The sequence below is a fragment of the Ovis canadensis genome, chromosome X (genome assembly GCF_042477335.2).
Source record: "Ovis canadensis isolate MfBH-ARS-UI-01 breed Bighorn chromosome X, ARS-UI_OviCan_v2, whole genome shotgun sequence".
NCBI lineage: Eukaryota > Metazoa > Chordata > Mammalia > Artiodactyla > Bovidae > Ovis > Ovis canadensis.
Genome location: NC_091727.1, coordinates 133835676 through 133856839, shown reverse-complemented (window position 1 = coordinate 133856839; position 21164 = coordinate 133835676). Strand labels below are relative to the sequence as shown.

At 35.7% G+C, this 21164-nt stretch overlaps 1 protein-coding gene across 2 annotated transcripts in view; it reads right to left on the bottom strand.

Annotated features, from left to right (window-relative positions):
• The window catches only part of NRK (Nik related kinase), a 126021-nt gene that overhangs the window by 55739 nt on the left and 49118 nt on the right, over window positions 1-21164 (bottom strand). For both annotated transcript variants that reach the window (XM_070291067.1, XM_070291066.1), the window contains exons 3-7: window positions 13910-13966; window positions 12563-12634; window positions 6378-6503; window positions 3156-3266; window positions 1643-1733 (exon numbers count right to left, since the gene is read on the bottom strand). In XM_070291067.1, coding sequence (XP_070147168.1) covers window positions 1643-1733; window positions 3156-3266; window positions 6378-6503; window positions 12563-12634; window positions 13910-13966 — 457 coding nt within the window. The remainder of the gene's footprint in view (window positions 1-1642; window positions 1734-3155; window positions 3267-6377; window positions 6504-12562; window positions 12635-13909; window positions 13967-21164) is intronic.

The following is a 21164-nucleotide window of genomic DNA, read 5'->3' as shown; positions in this document are numbered from 1 at the left end:
AAAGGTCTCTCCTACAGAGTCAAGTACATGATCTTTAGTGCAGGGACTTTGTGACAGCTTTTTCAGAGGCTTTTCGCTTACTTACAATTTCTCTTCTGTGATGCAGATGATAGGGTTGGCTAGCAACTTGACCCAAATATATGGGAACACTGCCACATGTGAACACAGAATGTAGCTGTGTGACATACTATATCCATGCTGCACATTTCACTGTGAGATCCAAATGACCCTTGTGTATTTTAACACAGTGTCTTAAAATTCTGTTTCTAGCTTTTTAGCTTTTAGACACAAAAGAACAATACATTTACTTCAAATTACTTTTCATTTACTGCAGGAACAATTATTACCACATGCTTCTTCCACAAATATTCAGCGAAAAGCATTCTTAGTGAAGGAACAAAAACTCTATTCTGGTTATATTTATTTGGCAGGAAAAATGGGAATGATCTTAAGATCATGCTAGAGATATGGTAGGGAAGCCCCTGGTGGCTCAGACGGTAAAGAGTCCGCCTGCAATGCAGAAGACCTGGGTTTGATCCTTGGGTCAGGCAAATCCCCTGGAGAAGGAAATGGCAACCTTTTCCAGCATTCTTGCCTAGAGAATCCCAAGGACAGAGGAGCCTGGTGGGCTATACTCCATGGGGTTGCGAAGAGTTGGACACAGCTGAGTGACTAATAAACACACACACACACACACACACACACACACACACACAAATATGGTAGGAAAGAATTGATATGATTAAATACAGGATTTGATGCCAGTGATTTTATGTTCTATATCAATGAGGTCATCTGCCATTAAATAGTGCTGACATTATTTATATGATATTATTTAGAAATCCACCAACAACTTTAAACATTAAAGAGCACAACATATTGTTCCCTGTGTGCCTGTGAGACAATATAATAATTATTTTCAATTAATTATACCATTCTGAACCCTGGAACTGAAAGCTAGAAACTCTGGATTCTAGATTTCTAATTCTGAATTTGATTTGGATATTACTGGAGCATCATTTCTAACTTATATCAGTTCTTTAAATATTTGAGGGAAAATTCCAATGAAGCGATTTGTGCTTAAGTAAATTTAAAAGTTCTTAGATATTCTTTGGAAAATATGGCTCTGTAATGTGGAAGAATTGTCTTTTTGTTTAATCCTTGTTCATGACACACTACTTGCACATGGTAAACACTCAATTAAATTGTTGAAATAAATATAATAGCAGATCCCACCAAGAGTACTGGAGTGGGTTGCTATGCCCTCCTCCAGGGGATTTCCCTGACCCCAGGGCTCAAACTCGCATCACTTGTATCTCCTGTATTGGCAGGCGGAATCTTTACCACTGAGCTGCCTGGTAAGCCCAACAGAAGATAAAGCAATGACCAAAATGTAAAACTCCCATTTCAAAACTGTTGTTCTCAAATTATTTATGAGAAACAGTTAGGTGCATCTTTCTCTTGTCCCACATCCTTTCCCAAACAAATTTTCAAATTTTGATTTATTTTGCAGGCAGGGACAACATAGTGTAAATAAGTAGAGGGGGATATTAGTGACATGAGAGAAAACAGTAATCTTAAAGGATTTTTCTCTGTTAAGATATTTTGGGGTTCATTTAAAGTATTACAAGAATAAACTTACCTAGTTTTACTTCAGCATTATGAGTCAGTAGCACATTTTGACCTTTGATGTCCCGGTGAATTACACGGTGTGAATGAAGATGAGCTAAGCCCTGCATATACATACATATATATATTTATATAAAAAAGCAAGGTCAATATATAGTTTTTCTCTTTTTCTGGTACTGTTTTTAGCATTTTTGGAAAGACTTGTGGTAAGAAAAATGGCCCAGATTTGCATTTTTCAGACAAAATTCTTCTTTAGGCTGGAATTACTACAACCAGTTCCCAGAAATAGTACTTTCAACTATAAGGAAAGGAAAATAAATCAGGACACCCATGAAAGAGAAAGAACACCAAAAATTAATACTTGTATATATTGGGCCATTTACCTTCCTTTCTAGTCTCCATTTTTCCAACTAACCACATGACTAAAGGCCTGGATATCTGAACTATTGTAGCTCAGCCATTGTTTTACTCTACTTATCCAACCATTTGTTTAGTCCAAAATATTTTCAAGTCAACCTTGTAAGGCTGAGAATTTGGAGGAATATGGAAATTCACTTTAAAGTACTTGTCATTTGTATTGGTTTACCATGCTGTCTCCAGACCATTCACCACTAAAACTAACCATGCCCTGGTTTCAGTAAGATTGCTCTACATACTAACAGGAGATTAATAATAGAAATAACAGTAAAAACAACTAATATCAATTGAGTCCTTATTCTTTGCCAAGCACTGTGCTAAGCACTTTACATGAAGTCAACTCTTAAATCCTTACAGCAACCTTTTAAGGAAGATGCTAATTCCACCCCAAATTACAGGTGAGGAAAATGAGATTTGAAGAAATTAAGTAATTGACTCAGGGACACACAGCTAATACATGATGAACCAGAATTTAAACTCAGTCCAGAATTTGCACTCTTAACTATGTACACTATTACCATGAGTGAATCCAGTTAAGACAGCATTCTAATATTTTATCAGCGATGCTGTTCAGTTCTGTTAACATCCTTCTTGGGTGACTCTAAGCACTTAAGACACAAAGAAAAATTTGAGTTTGGTAGATCAAGAAGACTGTCATTTTCATCCAATTTGGTGTTCAAAATAAGGAATGTTTTAAAAGTTAAGACATTGTATTCAGAGAGGATATCTGTCTGCAAAAGAGTTGTAGATGATTTGGAGCCATTGAGTAAAACACGGATTTCTCAGCCTATCTTAATCTCCAATGATAGTGCTATACTTTAAAAAAAAAAAAGAACTCTAAAAATCACAACAGCTTAACACTCTAAGTTATTATACCCATGACCCACCAAACACTGTAGTCTGACTCTGAAAGAGCCATTAAAAGCCATGATTTGGAATGACATTACATCAAAGCTGCTTTCTCTAAAGCCTTTTGTTTTTTTTTCAGTATCCTGATCCAGAAGTTTAGAATTTTTAAACCATCCTATATGAGCAAGTATAAGACACACTGTATATATTACCCCCGGGTTTTTTCAAGGTCAGGGGCAAATGACTATATGAATGCTCACCTGGAGGATTTCTCGGCAGATATAGGCAATCCAATCTTCCTTCAAACTCTGATTTCTGGTCATTCTCACTACATCAGTGACTGAGCCTGCTGCACATAACTCCATCACCATCTGCAGGGAAGCCAGCAAAGAAAGTACCAAGACTTAGAAAGTAGTTCTCTGAAAATATCTGGAGAGTTTTAGTTCATATGGCTTACATGTATATGTTATGTGTAGACATTAAGATATTGCAAAGACTGGCTCAATTGTCTGGTCGGAAGCTAGTAGAATTAGAAAGAACTGAAAAAAAAAATCCAAAGATCTCTGGAGGGAGAGAAAGGAGGTACCACACCAGGGATTTTTAAACCCTGGAGGTGGGATTTGAGCTAAGCCTTGAAGGATAGGTTGTGTTTGGATATGCTCAGAAAGAAGAACATTCAGCTTATTGAAAACAGAACGAGCACATGCCTTTAGAAAGAAGCCTGCACAGGGCTAAGCCTGAGTGATGACTGGAGTAGCACAAAAAAGACAGTTGAGGGAATAGTTTGCGGGTGGAAAAACAGGATATGGAGGGTATCTCGAAACAATTTACACTTAAGCATTGACTAGATTTGTTTTTACTGTTGTTTTATTTTCAAGTTTTAGAATATTTTCCCCAAGATACTAGCAACATACAACCTGAAGGGGGAAACTGTCAGTTCCATTACTGTAGGGCAATCTTTTTCCAAATAAACTGCTAAGGAAAGTCTATTTTAAGGCTAATATTCTGACAGTGTCTGATTTAAATTTTACTTTATTAACAAATGCAATTTTTTCAGGAAATTTGTTTTTGCCACTAATGTATCAGGAGCCTTACTAGCAAATTTGCTTTCATATATTAGCTAACTAGAGGACTGACCGATGTGAAGGAGAATCTGCCTATTATAATCAATTTCACAAACTTTTCTTTAAGTGCAGGTTTATGCACTAGTGCCAATGTCAAATGTTAATACTACTTTGTCAGTAGAACAAGACATGCCTTTTTAGAAAAACTATAGGTAAGATAATTATCGCCATAGATGAAAGGAAGTAAAAGGATAGGCCCCAAATCATGAATATTTAAAAGGTATACCTTATTTCCTTTTGGAATGCTAAGATTTTCCTTTCAGAAAATTACTTCCTTATTTTATATTTGTTCACAACTGATATAACACAGGGTCTTTTCCCTGAGTACACTATTCCAATAAACGAAGATAAGAAAAGCAGCCTAACAAACCAGATAGTACAGATAAAGCACAAAAAGGTTAATTTTCATGTCTACTACATCAAATGGTTACAACATATACACTGTGGTAATAGAAGAAAAGGGGCTCATTTTGAACCATGGCAAACATGAATTAAAGTCATTCACTAAGGTGAACACTGGAAAATCTTGCCAGTATTACCTGAGTCAGAAGAGTTCTACTATGAAAAGAATGTAAAACATTCTCATTTTCCCGAATTTGTATGCACAGTGCATGGCTCTACGTTATAAATGGTAATTATTTTGTTATTTGCTTCCTATGTGTTCAGATTTACACAGGAAAGAAAGTGAATGGTCCCAGGAAAACTCTCACCTCCACAAATAACTTCTGCATGCAGTGCCTATTTATCCTTCAGATATCAGTGTGAGAAAAAGTTTTTCAAGGAAGAGTTTTCCTTTCCCTAACTTAGATTCCTTTGTTATTTGCCCACACAAAAGCATGTTACTTCCCTTCTGACCAATTATACATTTATTTGTGTGACGATTTAATTGATATTTGTCTTCACAAATAGACTGTAAGCTCCAGTGGGCCAGAGCCATGTAAATTCAGCTTATGAATGTATCCTCAGCATCTAGGAGAAAGCCTGGACACAGATAGCTTTTGAATGAATAGATGTTATATGACTGAATTAATTGAGCACTGAGAAACATATCTAATAAGTAGACTGCCATACTGTCAAGAGAAAAAAAAAACTTGTAAAAATATATTTAAAGACAAATGCTGTATGCCCCTGCCAAAAGGAATTAAAAATAAAAAAAAAAACAGTAGCCATGAAAAATGCACAGTGGTATTTAACAAAATTTGAACTGGCACTGGCAGAGAACAGATGATTTAGTTAACTGGACATTTAGGAGAAAATAGGTTTAAACTGAAGATCTCTAAATTTGAGGGTTCTCAAAATGTGGTACCCAGACGAGTATCATCAACATCACTTGTAAACTTTTTAAAAAGTGCAAATTTGTGGACTTCCTACCCTAGACTAACTGAATTAATAACTCTGTGGGTGGGGCCCAGCAACTTGTTTTATTAGGATCTCCATGAAATTCTGTTTCTGGTTAAAGTTTGAGAACCACAGCTTCAATTCAATCCCTTGTTGAAACCTTCCTATATTGCCCACTATCCTGCTTCCTAAAGTTCACATATAAAATGTAACAGAATCTTTCTTTGATTCTTAAAAATTCTGAAAAGTCTCAGGTATTATTTAAAAAATACCACTCTTAACTTGGCCTAGAAATGCAAGAGAATGTACACTGACCCCAGATGATGATGTTCTAAATATTCCTTTTTAAATAAAGATATACTTGATTGAAGCTAATTTTCTTGTGGTTTGATTATGTCTCCTATGGGAGAGGGCAGCAACAATTCTGGTAACTGTAGCATGGGTTTCAGTTAGCCTTTAAAATTTATAGCTCATTGATTTGTAATTCATGATACTATAGGCATGAAGCCTAAGAAAAGGATAAGTCAACTAACCATTTAGAAAAACAGTTTCTAGGAATTATGTTTAAAGATAATTGCACTTAGCAAACACTTAAATTGCACTCATATACTCATCCCAAGTGTGACTTAGAATAGATATTTATTATTCAGTCATTGGGCCCAAATCCATCAGGTAATCTCCTTAGCTTTATCTTTAATTTATAAGCAAATGTATTAGCTACATAAAGTTAAAAGCAGCAAATCTCTATTTGAAAAGAAATATGTTAGATATTCCCAGTATTCATTTGAGTCTTCTCACATCTTACCCCTGAACCCCTTGCCAGTCACTTAATTTATTTTTCCATATTTTATCACTCCCATTTCCAGAAATTAGAGGACATTTTTTTTTCATACTACTTTGAGCAGTTGCATACTTAAGTTCTTCTGTAGGTGCACAAAAATGACATCTCATTTATGAAAGTATATGTTCTTAACTGAGACTTAGTCTTATGCAATAAGATCAAGGTAACTAAATACACACCCAAAGTTGATGCCTCTGGCCAGGGGGACTCAGCTTGAAAAATGCACCGTAGAAGGACACAATGTTCTTGTGGAAAGAGTACTTCTTCAAAAGGTTGAGTTCAGTCCTGAGATCCTCTTCTTCATCCTATAGAATAAGGATAGTAAAATTCCTAAGCTATGCCACTCAATGACTATGGTATCCTAAGCTATAGTAGATCAAAGAAGGAGAATCGCATGGCAACCCTTTATACCCTACAACAATGTATTATAATAAAATCTCAACTAGAATTCTTAGAATGGAGATGTGGGGTTAACTGGGAATTTGGGAGAAAATAAAGGTCAATTGAGTATCTTTTAATTCAATGGTTCTTAAAGTATGATCCTTGGACCAGCAGTGACCACTGTATGAAGTTTGCACTAAATGGAATCACCCAATTAAACTGAAAAATTCAATGGTTTTAGTATATTAATAAAATTACTCATCCATAAGAACATTTTTGTCAACCCAAAAGGAAATCCCATACTCTTTAGCTATCACCCCCAAATTCTGCCACCGCATCCCAGCTTCAAGCAACCACATTTTTTCTATCTCTATAGATTTATCTATCCTTAATATTTTATAGAAATGAAAATAATATAGTATATAAACTTTTATGACTAGTTTGTTCCCCCCCCCCAGGGTTCATCCATGTTGTAATACATATCAGTATTTCATTCTTTTTTATTTACCATCCATCAACTGAAAGAGTTATTTCTACCTTTTATCTAGTATGAAATTCATTTCAACTTTAGAGTAGATGCATATTTTCATTTCCCTTTGGTATATACCTGTGAGTAAAATTGTTGGGTCAAATGGTAATGCTATATTTAACATTTTGATGAAATGTCAAACTGTTTTCTATAGTGGCTATACCATTTTACATTCCCAAATGAATGATGGTTCTCATTTCTCTATGCCTTCACTTCACACTCATTATTTTCTTTTTAATTATTATGACATCATAGTGGGTGTAAAGTAATTATCTCATTGTAGTTTCGGTTTGCAATTCCCTTAAGACTGATGGAGTTAAGGATCTTTTCATTGGCTTACTAGATATTTTATGATCATCAGAGGTGTGTCTAATAAAATATCTTTGCCCCAATTTTTAAGTTTGGTCACTTGTCTTTTTATTATTGAATTGTAAGATTTATTTATATATTCTATATATAAGTACTTTATAAGAAATATGATTTGCAATTATTTTCCCCCATTCTGTGGCCAGTCATTTTACTTTCATGATAGTGTCTTTTGAGACACAAAATTTTAAATTTTGATGAAGTCCAATTTATCGATTTCTTGTTTTGTTGTTTGTACTTTTGGTGTCATATCTAAGGATCTCTTGTCAAATCCAAGGTCACCAAATCAACTCCAATCTTTTCTTCCAAACATTTTATAGTTTTAGCTCTTATATTTATGTTTTTTATCCATTTTGAGTTAATTTGCATAGAAAGCAGGGGACCAATTTCATTCTTTTACCTGTGGACATCTAGTTACCTCAGCATTATTTGTTGAAAAGTCAAGTCTTTCCCTATAAATCGTGTTTTCATTCATGTTGAAAATTAGTTGACCACATATATATGGAAATAATTCTATTTCACTGATCTATATTGCAAAAGCAAGAGAGTTCCAGAGAAACATCTATTTCTGCTTTATTGACTATGCCAAAGCCTTTGACTATGTGGATTACAATACACTGTGGAAAATTCTGAAAGAGATGGGAATACCAGACCACCTGACCAGCCTCTTGAGAAATCTGTATGCAGGTCAGGAAGCAACAGTTAGAACTGGACATGGAACAACAGACTGGTTCCAAATAGGAAAAGGAGTACATTAAGGCTGTGTATTGTCATCCTGCTTCTTTAACTTATACGCAGAGTACATCATGAGAAACACTGGGCTGGAAGAAGCACAGGATGGAGTCAAGACTGCCAGGAGAAATATCAATAACCTCAGATATGCAGATGACACCACCCTTATGGCAGAAAGTGAAGAAGAACTAAAGAGCCTCTTGATGCAAGTGAAAGAGGAGAGTGAAAAAGTTGGCTTAAAGCTCAACATTCAGAAAATGAAGATCATGGCATCTGGTTCCATCACTTGATGGCAAATAGATGGGGAAACAGTGGAAACAGTGGCTGACTTCATTTTGGGGGGGGGGCTCCAAAATCACTGCAGATGGTAACTGCAGCCATGAAATTAAAAGATGCTTACTCTGAAGGAAAATTATGACCAACCTAGACAGCATATTAAAAAGCAGAGACTCAACAAAGGTCTGTCTAGTCAAGGCTATGGCTTTTCCAGTAGTCATGTATGGATGTGAGAATTGGACTATAAAGAAAGCTGAGTGCCGAAGAATTGATACTTTTGAACTGCGGTGTTGGAGAAGACTCTTGAGAGTCCCTTGGACTGCAAGGAGATCCAACCAGTCCATCCTAAAGGAGATCAGTCCTGAGTGTTCATTGGAAGGACTGATGTTGAAGCTGAAACTCCAATACTTTGGCCACCTGATGTGAAGAGCTGACTCATCTGAAAAGTTCCTGATGCTGGGATTGAGAGCAGGAGGAGAAGGGGACGACAGAGGATGAGATGGTTGGATGGCATCACTGACTCAATGGACATGAGTTTGGGTAGACTCCTGGAATTGGTGATGGACAGGGAAGCCTGGTGTGCTGCAGTTTATGGGGCTGCAAAGAGTCAGACACAACTGAGCGACTGAACTGAACTGAACTGATCTATATGCCTATCCTTATGCTTGTACCACGTTGCCTTGACTAATTGAATTCTAAATTTTCTAGTTTGATTGTTCCTATAATTTTAAAAGATATGCTTAAATTTATTATTTTCCTAATCACTACAGTGGTAAATATGTTATAAAGCTATCTATCAATCCAGTGGTCTGAATTCCTAGCAGCTATAAATTTCATTTCATTGTAAATAAAAAAAGCTCTCCTAGAGCATCTATAAAAGTTCAATTTATATAACCTTTTCAGGAATACTCTCACTGTACAGAGTGAGATATATTTGTAGTATGTGAAGAAAAGAAGACTTTTAAAGATAAAGTTAAACTCCTGTTCTGAAATCCAGTGAAAAAGGATACCTTTGACTTATTCTGGGCAATGAATTAGAACAGGGCCCACTGGCATTAAAAGTAATTAATGGGTGAACCTCTAACTATCTTTAGTTATCCCCAGCATTTCCGTCAATTAACTTGACTTGACAATCTTGAGGTAGTGGAAAATACATCTGTAGAACATTTTTTAGCATTTCTCTAGGATTTTTCCAGGGGATTTATTCATAAAGATTCAACAACTATAAAACAAATCTAGACACCTGAATGTCTTTGGAGGAGGGGATGGAGCCTTATTTCTCCAGTTGGAAACCCCAACAACAGGATTTGCATTTATTGTGTAATAAAAGCATGAACAATTAAAACAATCACCTGTAGCATGAGAATTATATATAAGTTCAGGTTCCAGTTTCACCCTAGCCTCCCAGGGAAGCTTGGTTGATAAGTTGCCTTCACATACCCTTAAGCTGTTTAGCTAAAGGCTGATCCTCATGGCTTTCATTCTTGCCATATAGGACCCTTAAACTTTCTACTTCCCTGTGATGTTGTTATTCTTTGAAATGATAACAATATTTGCCATCATATAGAAATAAACCTTAGAAACTAGCAATTCTAAATGTAGAGGGGTACTCTCAGTTTCTAGCAAGGCACCAAGGTTCTGCTGAGAGAAATATGAACTCATAAAGCCTGCAATAAACAAGAATGAGATGGTAATGCGAGGATAAGAACACAAAGAACAGGTTAAAGAGAAGCACAGGCCAGATTGAGTCCTTCAACTTGTTTGGTAGTTTGATATCAAAGAACTTCCTTTTCTTTCTGAGTTAGAAACCTCATGTCCTCAAGCAGGAAGAGAACAGCTGGACTCCTGGCAACTATGCAGTTGTATTTAACTATACTTTTATTCTCGCCATAGGGAAAGTCGCTCAGTCGTGTCCAACTTTTTGTGACCCCATGGACTGTAGCCTACCAGGCTTCTCAGTCCATGGGATTTTCCAGGCAAGAGTACTGGAGTGGGTTGCCATTTCCTTCTCCAGGGGATCTTCCCAACCCAGGGATCGAACCCGGGTCTCCCACATTGTAGGCAGACGCTTTACCCACTGAGCCACCAGGGAAGCCTTATTCTGGTGCCATTTTACCTATGAGAAACCTGACGACTAGAGAGGTAAAACCGTTTTTCCAAGTACTTCTTAGCTATTTAGCAGTAGACTTGGCATTGGAACTCATGTTTCTTGACTTCCACACTACTGCTATTTTTGTAAACCCCTGATTAATGAGATGTGTGTGCAAGTCACAAACTTCTTACCCCAAAGGATTCAGGATGATTTAGAGATGCTAACTGGCCGATCAATTATTTTTCTTACTAAAATATATAATCAGAGAACTCAAAGCTTCCCACTAGAAAAAACTTCTAAGAGTGGGTCTCCCACATAAATGTAAACTCCCCCAAAACCAATAAACCAAGATCAGATATGTTTGGAAAGCATTAGTATGTTTGCCATTCTCAATTAACAGGAAGTTGAGCTTGTGAGAAACACATAAGTACATTATATCCATCAGGCCAAGTGGGTAATTTAAAACTCTCACATATATCCCGGTAATATGATGCTATAGCATTTCCTGGCTCAAGGCCAGTTGATCCCAGAGTGGCCTGAATATCCTGCTTTTTGTCAAGAAGAGGCAGCTCAGGATGCCAAAACTTGCATTGCAATTTCACCCAATTCTAAAATCTAAGTGTTTTTCCCTATGTAGAAAGACTTCAGAGAGAGTTTGGAGATGATCTTCAAATGAATTAACACAAATATTTGATTAAACCAGAATTACTGAAACAATTATAATTTTCATACCTTACCTTTCACAGCTTCTTGATTAACATAAGCATTACCTTTTATGTTTAGATATGCTTTGTCTCCCAAGAAACACTGTAAACAAAACAGGAGCCCAGTACTTTTAAACTAATCATGAAACTGTTTACCGATATCTTCTTAATATAACTAGAAAGTTCTTCTGGATGTGATTATTAATGGAAAAGCTTATTTTTAAATGAGTCTGGAAGCATATTTATTAAGATACAAAAGGTTGAAAATATTTGAATACTAGATAGCTAACTGCAGGGGAGAAAATCAAGAAAAAAATATCAGTTATATTGTTAGAGCAAAATTCTATACTTAGGCCCCCAGAGTATTTTGATAGATCACTAACATCTAGATCATCAAGATCTACTGATAAAGAATTTCCTTTGCCAGAGCTTACTCTAGAGCAAGCAAATTATCAGAGTAATAGAGACTGCTTTGCAAGGCTGTTAAAAAGTTTCAGGTAGAAATCACCTTCCTACTCCCTCATGTATTCAAGTGCTATGCCAGATGTCTGAACACTCAGGCTGGGCAGCCTGTTGGTTTGCTGTCTACGACTGTTCTCTCACACACGAAAAGAGTAGTCTTCATTGGGCTCATACATGATGGCAATGTCTCTAAAAATCTCGATGGGGAAAAGCTAGTCAGTTCAGAATATCATGTAAAAGGTATGAAAAGAACCTTGCCGAGGCCAATTTTAGACTTCCCTGGTGGCTCAGTCGGTAAGGACTCTGCCTGTAATGTGGGAGACCTGGGTTTGATCCCTTGGTCAGGAAGAACCCCTGGAGAATGGCATGGCAACCCCCTCCAGTGTTCTTGTCTGAAGAATCTCATGGACAGAGGAACCTGGTGGGCTACAGTCCATAGGGTTGCAAAGAGTCGGATACAATGAGTGACTAAGCATATAAGGCCAATTTTAGACAAAATTCACTCTTGTTCCCATCATCCCTTTTTTTATTATTCAGCTAGTAGGCTATATCTGCTGTGAATTTACTTAGTCCTTCATCTGCAGTCAACACTTACCTGTTCAGGGTACCATTTCTTCTAGGCCCTACTTTCCGAAAGATGCTAGTGTTCAAATATGATGAATGAATCTATGTCAGTACATTGAAAACATATATATCACTTTTAGGTAAGAAGAGTTTAGTGGTGGCCTTCTACGGATAATGATACAATACAAAGGGATTAGTCTAAAGCTGAAAATTAAAGGAAAGATGGCTTGGACGCTAATGAAGACTTTCAGTACTCACACTGTATCTCCAGCCGACAGACTTTTGATATTTATTCACTCTCACTCGTCTTCCTATTTCAGGTAAAGGGGTCTGCAAAGCCAAGAACAAAACTTTATTAAATGCATTGGTACACTCTGAAAATGATTTATTCTTGAGTACTTTGTGCTTAAGTACTAAATGAAAGAGTAACATAATTCCTCTCTCAATTTATACTAATAGTTTTAATTAAAATAATCAGATTCTTATATATATATAGAAACTTGGCAAAAAATTAATAGTAACAGATTTAACTGCCATTTATGGAATATTACAATTTGATGATTATAAAGTGCTATTTCCTCTAACAAACAAGGTAATTGACACTATCTATGGGCTGAACATAATTTTTAACTGTTTCAAGTCAGAGTATCTAAAACGTAGATTAAATGTGGGTCAAAGTCTATTAAGTGGAGAAAAAGGGAAAACGTATTTTAGAGAGTCTCACTCAAAGAGTACCAAGCTGATTATTTGGAAGTCATGGTTTACAGGGTAAAATAAATCCACAACACCTCAACATTCATTTGACATTTACTGATGAAACAAAAAACATGTAACTCTTTAAACAGTTTCAGCAATTCACTTCCTGCACAAATTGGAAAAGAACAGTTTATGGCATTGATAACAATTCAGTGACTATGTACACTTTTTCAAATATGATATTTTAGAATTTTTTTTAGGTTATAGTGAAGTGAAAATATCTTGACCTTTGTTATGCCCGTGCTAATATTATCCTGAGAAAGTGAGGTACTCATGCTAAAGAAAGATGACAGAAATCAGGGCTTAGCATAATCTATGACAATATATTATGACCCATGACACAGCTTTATGAATGTTAGTCAGAACACTGCCAATTAGACTCTCTCTTAAAAAATACAGGAAAAAAAAGTGCATCTCAGACAAGTTATTTTCCTTCTACCTGTCACTGAAAACCTAATGGCCTGAGTTTTCAAAAGGAATTGTTGGGGAGGGAAAGAAATATGATAAAACACAGAGGAGTAATACAATATTAGAGGAAATTTACTGTTTACTATGCCTGGAAATAGATAATCAACTAGAAATAGACAGGAATATGGACTTTTTCATTTTTGTAAAATACAAGAATATATAGGACTTTTGCTGTGATTAAAATTTTTATGTGTAAATGTAATAAATCCATAAAAAATAATATACTAGTGATAGAAAATATAAAGTTATAAATATAATAAATGCAAATTAATATAATTATATATAACAGTGATGCAAAAAACAAATACAATATTTTCTGAGCTGTTTATCCTGAGACAACAATCTACTAAGCAACAGAATACAGACAGGATGTAATATTACCTTACGAGCATTCATCACTTTCACAGCTGTAAATGCACCAGTCTTTTCATGGAGTCCCTGAAACATAAGATAGTAATAAACATTGAATGCTGGCTATATAATCCAGCAATCAAGAAGCAAAGGAAAAAAATATTAAAATTAAATAAAATTAAACACTGTCATCTATTATGAAATATAAAGTATTATAGAGAGATGAACTATAATGCATTATATAAACCAAAGCATCCCAATGAAAAGTAAAAATTTCAGACTGGAGATAGGGGAAAAGGAAATGTTTTATTGAACGTTTCCCAACTGATTATGTGGTACTATGCAGACAGATATTTCTATCAAACTTCTCTTCATATACTAAAATAAGTTTTTTCCATAATTTTCACAGATAAGAGTGACACATAATTAATTCAATGGCCTGTAAACCATTTAGTGTGTCTCAATCATATGAACCATAGATATTTAGGAACAGAAGTTCTGAAAGATTCTTTATTGAAAATCCTCTGAGTTCTAAGAACTTGTATTTATACAAAATGCAAGTAACAAGTTACAGATTTATAATTTTCAAAAATGAGCACAGAGGTTGGGAATAAGACTTCTTATTTTGTAACTAATGCCTTTTAAAGTATTTCAAGCTGAAGTCAGAGAGAAAAATCAGTCTGATATTGATATGAGTAAGGCTGGAAGTTGAAACAGATTTTTTTTTTTCCCTAGGAGACTGCATTCTTTGGCTGGACTGGGTTAGACAATATTTCTCCACAATTGAGGTTCACCCATAACTTCAGATTGTGACTTTTCTCAAAAACAGGGTCTTTGCAGATGTAATCAAGTTAAATGAGGTTGTATTCGATTACCATGGTCCATGCCTGGTATGTTTACATACCAGTGTGTTTCTGGACACGCAGAGAAATGGAAGAAAGTGGGGTGATGCAGCTGCAAGCCAAAGGACGCCAAGGATTGCTGGCGACCACTAGAAGCTAGCAAGAGGGAAGGCAGTGTTTTCCCTGGAGCCTTTAGAGGCAGAATGGCTCTGCAGACTTATAGCCTTGAGAACTAGGAGAGAATAAAGTTCTGATGTTTAAATCCACCTAATTTGTGGATCTGTTACTGCAAATGTAGTAAAATAATATGGGGGCAAAACAAAGAACTGTCAGTAGTCACAGATCTCAGGTGAAATACAGCCACATTTTTAAACGTATTAGAATGATCAGATGAGGTGGGGGGTGGTGTTTCTGGACAGTATTTTTAATATCTTGAGTAACGTGCCAAGTGAGTAGCTATGCAAGAGATCAAGATTCCTTGAATTCAGGACAGTGATCCTTAAATATATTGCTTATCTGTTGTCACACCTCTCTTATAAAAATATGTGCTTTGAAGTATATGAAAACAAAGTAGAAGTTTTCATATACTTTAGATGATTCCTACAAGTTTTCTCATCAAAATAAAGCCAGCTGATCAAAGAAGCTTGAAAGAAAAAAAGTCCACTCTACCATTACCATCAAGGTTACATGAGTGTCAAAACTGGTTTTTCCAAGATATGATCGATGGGATTTAATCCTGTACATTCAAGATTACTTCAGTCCTATTGAACAAGCCACTGTTTGTAAATGAAGCCATGTGTCACAAATAGATCAGTAGGCTTTCAAAGAAATAAAGTAACTCTAGAAACACCAGCACTTTGAATTGAACTAGGCATTAAGCAGCTATACTGGTTAAATGGTTGAAGCACTGATGAGAAGTGGCATGGATTGTTGGTTTCAGTTTATGGAGTCAGGCCTGTGAGTCAGGTCAAGGTGGGTTTTGTTCAACTGCGTTCTCAAAAAAAAAAATGCTGAAGTTCTAACTATTGGTTTCTCTGAATGTGACCTTTTATTGGAAACAGGGCCTTTGCAGATATAAGCAACTTAAGATAACGTCATACTGAATTAGGGATGGCCCTAAAACCAGTAACTAGTAACAAGGGGAAATTTTGGACACAGATATCCAGGGAGAATGCCATATGATGACAGAGGCAGAGATTTGACTGGTGTGTCTACAAGGATTGTTGCCAATCACCCAAAGCTAGATGAGGCAAGGAATCTTCCTTCCTAGCCCCTCCAGAGGGAGAATGGCCCTATAGACACTTTGATTTTGGAATTCTAGCCTCTAGAATTGCAAGGAAATAAATTCTCTTTCTTTTAAGCCATCAAGTTTATGGTTAATTTGTTATAGCAGACCTCGAAAACTAGTATACAAGGCTAGCCTGATGGAAACTAAGCAAGGGAATGAGGCTGGACTTGGGATAGTGTTCAGAAATTAATAGTCAAAGTATAAGGAAATATCTAAGATCAGTGGAGCATGACAGCTACCAAAGACGAGAATTTTTAAAGGAAACGAAAATGTTGTAGGTTATTGATTAATCAGAGAAAAGTAATTAATATTTTAGATATTAATGCCTTATCAGATAGATGATTTGCAAATATTTCTCCCATTCTGTAGGTTGCCTTTTCATTACGCTGATGGTTTCTTTTGCTATGCAGAAAGATTTTGCTTGATGTAGACCCACTTAATTATTTTTGCTTTTATTGCTTGTGCTTTTGGTGTCATATCCAAAAAATCCTTTTGAAGACCAATGTCAAGAAGTTTTTCCCACTATGTTCTCTTCTCTGGAGCTTTACAACTTCAGGTTAAGTCTTTAACTCATTTTGTGTTAACTTTCGAAGTAGGGTAAGATAAGGGTCCGATTTTAATCTCTTGCATGTGGAAATTTAAATATGTTGGAAACGTCCACATTAATTTATAGATCTGGGAGAAAATATATATTAAAACTTTTATCTATGTAGCCCTTATCATGACATAGAAAGTACTGTTTTTCTAATTATTCACATAAACACTTTCTAGTCAAAGTTTACTCACATCTGTATGTACAAATATAACATGCTGGAAACTGGTTCTCACACAGCCTTTAGAGGAGATAAAATGCTTACCCCTTGATTCTAAGAGGTTCTGTGAGACAAACTACTATCCTGTGAAACACAAATACTTGGCATGTTAGACAGGGAATCCTGGCATGTGGCAAGATCTACAGTGAGTAAACCACAAAATTGTTAAACATATGGAATGCACAGCCATCATATTCATGACATATATTAGTGAGATAACTTCTTTAAAAGGTGCCACCAATTGCCATAGAACAGAGAAAATCAACTTGGCTCCATCTTTATTATCTGGGTTTTATTCTCTCAACTGAAAACTACAACTTTTTTTCTGATGAGACAAGGTATTCTAATGTGGAGTCTTAAAAAAACATGCTCACTATGTCTATAGAGAAATTAAACTCCAGATTGTGGAACCAAGCACAGGGTTAACATGCCTAACCATTATGCAAGTTTTCGTAGATGTCTAGAATGTCCAGGCAATAAATGGAAAATTGCTGCCTGTTAACTTAGTGTATCAGAGACTACTTTCTGTATCTTGACTTTTAAAATATTTTTTTATTTTAAATAGTAATTTCAGACTTAGAGAAAAGTTTTAAAGATAGTACAGAGTGTTTCTCTATAACCTTTACACTGTTTCTTTTAAATGTTAACATCTCAATGACTATGGCACAACTGTCAAAACTAAGAAATTAATGTTGGTTTAATACTCTTAACGACATTAAAATCTTTATTAGGACTGCCTCAGTCTCCCCACTAATGTCCTTTTTGGCAGACCCAAATTGGGATCCTGCCTCTATTTAGTTGTTATGTCTCCTTAGGCTCCTGTAATCTGTGGTAGTCCTCAGTCTTTCTGTTTTTCACTAGCTTGACACTTTTCAGAAGTACTGGTCAAGTATTCTGTAGAACGTCCCTAACTTCGGGTTTGTCTGATGTTTTCTCATGACTAGACTGAGGTCATGGGTTTGAGGAAAGAACATCATGGGAGTGAAGTGCCCTCCTCATCACATCATGTCACAAGTACATGGTATGATGTAACTGAGCATTGGTGAAATTAACCTAGATCACTTGGTTTAAGTGATGTCTGTTAGGTTTCTTTTTTCCCTATTTCCCCCTCTCATATTCTATTCATTCTATCAATCAGAAGTGATCGATGTTGGTTTTGAAGAGGTCTTAAAGTCAGTCCTATTTTTGAGCATTTATCTAGAGAACCTAGACATCATCTTGAGATAAACTATTTGTTTAGTGGTGCCATCTTGTGGTTCATTGACTACATAAAAGTTGTTATAAGATCTTGATTTTAGCTGAAGGTTATGTTGTCATAAGCAGACTGCCTATCAAATAAAATGTTGAACCAGGACCAGCAAATTCTATTTCTAGGATGTGCCTTTTTTTGTTACAATATACGCTTTATGAAAAATTAATTTAAAACACCATTTGTTGAAAACACACATAGAGAATGCTAAGAGAGGAGTTTGGTTTTTAATTCTAGATTGAACGTTAAATAATCTCACATTTCCCACTGGTCTTAGTGAATATTATACAGGAAAATCACAAAGAAAATCTTAAATTATGAATGTGGGGTTTTGGGGTCTGAGTTTCTTACCATCAGTAATTTCAATACTATCATATAGGAGCTACTAACTGCATTACAATAATCCCTTAAATAGGGTTTGCAAACTGAGAATTTTTAATTCTCAAGCATCACAATGCAAGAAGAAAATTCCGCTAGCTTTCATTCCTACCATAAGAAAAGAAATTTCTGCTTAAATCTTTTCAATACATTCACAGGCCCTCGCATATTTGAGTAATAGAAGATATGTGGTAACAATGTTTTGTAGCAATTTCCCGACTCTAAGCTCAAGCCTATTAACATCTGGAGTCAAATCACCTATATTTTCACCTTAGGCAACTGTTTGTCTTGTCACCAAGCTCATTTAACTTAAATTTCATTATTTATAGATGCAGCTCATATGATTCGAATTTTAGGGGCAAAAGAAGGTCAACTACTCAAAAAAATCCCCCTTCCACTTCACCTTACAATTCACAAGTATAAAAATCAGTATTATGGCCTCAATTTTATTAAAGAAATGAAACTCTCTTATTATTCAAATGTTAGCTGAAAAAACTGATTATCATTCTTCATTTGTCATTAACACTTTGGCATGAGTTAGATGATCAGATTAGATAACTGCAGGAATGGTAATAAACAGTTCAGTGTTGATGGAGGAAGGAAAGTGCTAGGGTCTGAGGAGTTCCAGGAGAGATTGCTCCTCAACCATAATGAAGGTAGCAAGTGTCTAGAATGGGGAGCAAGGTAAAGGTGTCTAGAAGAAGCTCTAAAAGTGTGGAGGGAGAAAAAATAAAAAGAGGGGGTGGAGAGGAGAGGTAAAGAGACAAAATGTGCCAAGTCACAATTTTACTGGAGGAATTTACAGTGTTTAAGATGTATATATCTGAAACAAGTACAGAATGAAACCAAATACAAAGATTACTTAATAACATGAATTCTTGGGTCCCAGATACAGTCTAAATACAGTTTAAAGGGTTTGAGAGAATAAACATATGATACCACATGAAGGTCTTAAATAAAGTCCTAAGAAATTTCTCTAATTTATGATCTCACAACTATTTTCTAGGATTATACCCTAAAATATAGTATTTAGGACAAATGTATTCTTTTTCCAGGACCATTTGAAATTATCCAGGAAAGAATATAAATTCCTCAATGTGTTGATTTCAATTTGGCAATGATTCATGTTCTTACTAATTAATTTAGATAATCAAATAAGCAGTGTTGGTCTTCTTCATAGGAAAAACAAAATTTACTATTGTACTATTGCTTGTCAATGGCTCCAAGCTCAATTTAAACATTGTGAATCTGTCCTTTGAACAGAAAATGTGATATGTCTCTGAATTTAGGACACTAGTTACATATAAACCATTGTTAAAAGGTGTATGTGTCTGCTTTAAACAAAAATAATTGCAGGACAATCTTTACATACATAACAAAATAAATGAAGGGATGACTATAAAAGAACTCTGGTTTACAAATGGACTTACACTAGCTTTCATTAAACACCAAACTCTTCAAGTTTATTTTCGGAAAGTGGAATTACCACATTTAAGATTACTTCCAATTTGAGGAAATATATCAGAAGTAATAAAGCAAGATCAACTTGCAGATTGGTAATCCAGAATCAAACTATAGATTAGCCAATGATTACAGAAGAAAATTGGTGGCTTCACTTGTGGCTCAGATGGCTAAGGATCCATCTGCAATGCAAGAGACCTGGGTTTGAACCCCGGGTTGGGAAGATCCCTGGAGAAGGGAATGGCAACCCACTCCAGTATTCTTGCCTGGGAAATCCCATGGACAGAGGAGCCTGGTGGGCTACCATCCATGGTGTCGCAAAGAGTCTTGATGATGGTAAGCAAGATATATGGGTAAATTAATTTACATGCAGACAATTACAATGGAAAAATAAAGTCAATAAAGTCTAGGTCTCACACATATAATCATATCAAGGATTTCGTCACTCCAACAATAAACTTGGATGAAAAAATAAAAAGTTCTTGACATTTGGAAATATATGTCTTTCATTTTGGTATCGCTAATGCCTAGCGGAATGGCTGGTACCCTTTTAATGAATACTAATTGAGGGAATGATGAATACAGTAACTGGGAAGGCTTCCTGGAAGAGGTACAATATCAATTGCACCATGAAGATGTCACAGCATCTGAACAGATTCTGAAGGGCAGGGTGGACCCATTGAGTGACACACCATGAACAAAGGCTATGAAGTAATGCTGATTAGGAAGGCACAGCCAGCGCAGAAGAAAAGAAAAAAGCGGCAGTGACCATACAGAGAAGAAAGAAACAAGAATATGAGAGTGCACCTGTTTTTGTCTTGCCAGAAATTTCAGTGTAAAAATTTTTTTTAATAAAATCTTGTTTAAAAGAAGACAGAAGTGATCATTGAGAAATCAGTCATTAGTAGTTAGCACTTCATGACTGGCTTTTGTTAGTTAATGGTCTCATGTAAAGCTCAGGTTGGTTAAGGCACTGAAACACCAGCACTGAATCGCAGTAATGATCAATTTCTTGGGGATTACACATTTTAAACCATAACAAATGATTTAAAATAGCAGTTGTGACAGCTGTGTTGGAAAAATCCATCATCCTGCAGCAGTTAATTACCATGTTTTTTCCCCAGAAAGAACACAAGACAGTCCTTGATGGCCTTGTAATTTTGATTAGGCTAAAAACTTTATTGTTAATAATGCAGTTAAAGGAAACTGCTGTGGAAAGACTGCCAACTATTCAGCAACTCCTACACAGTCCTTC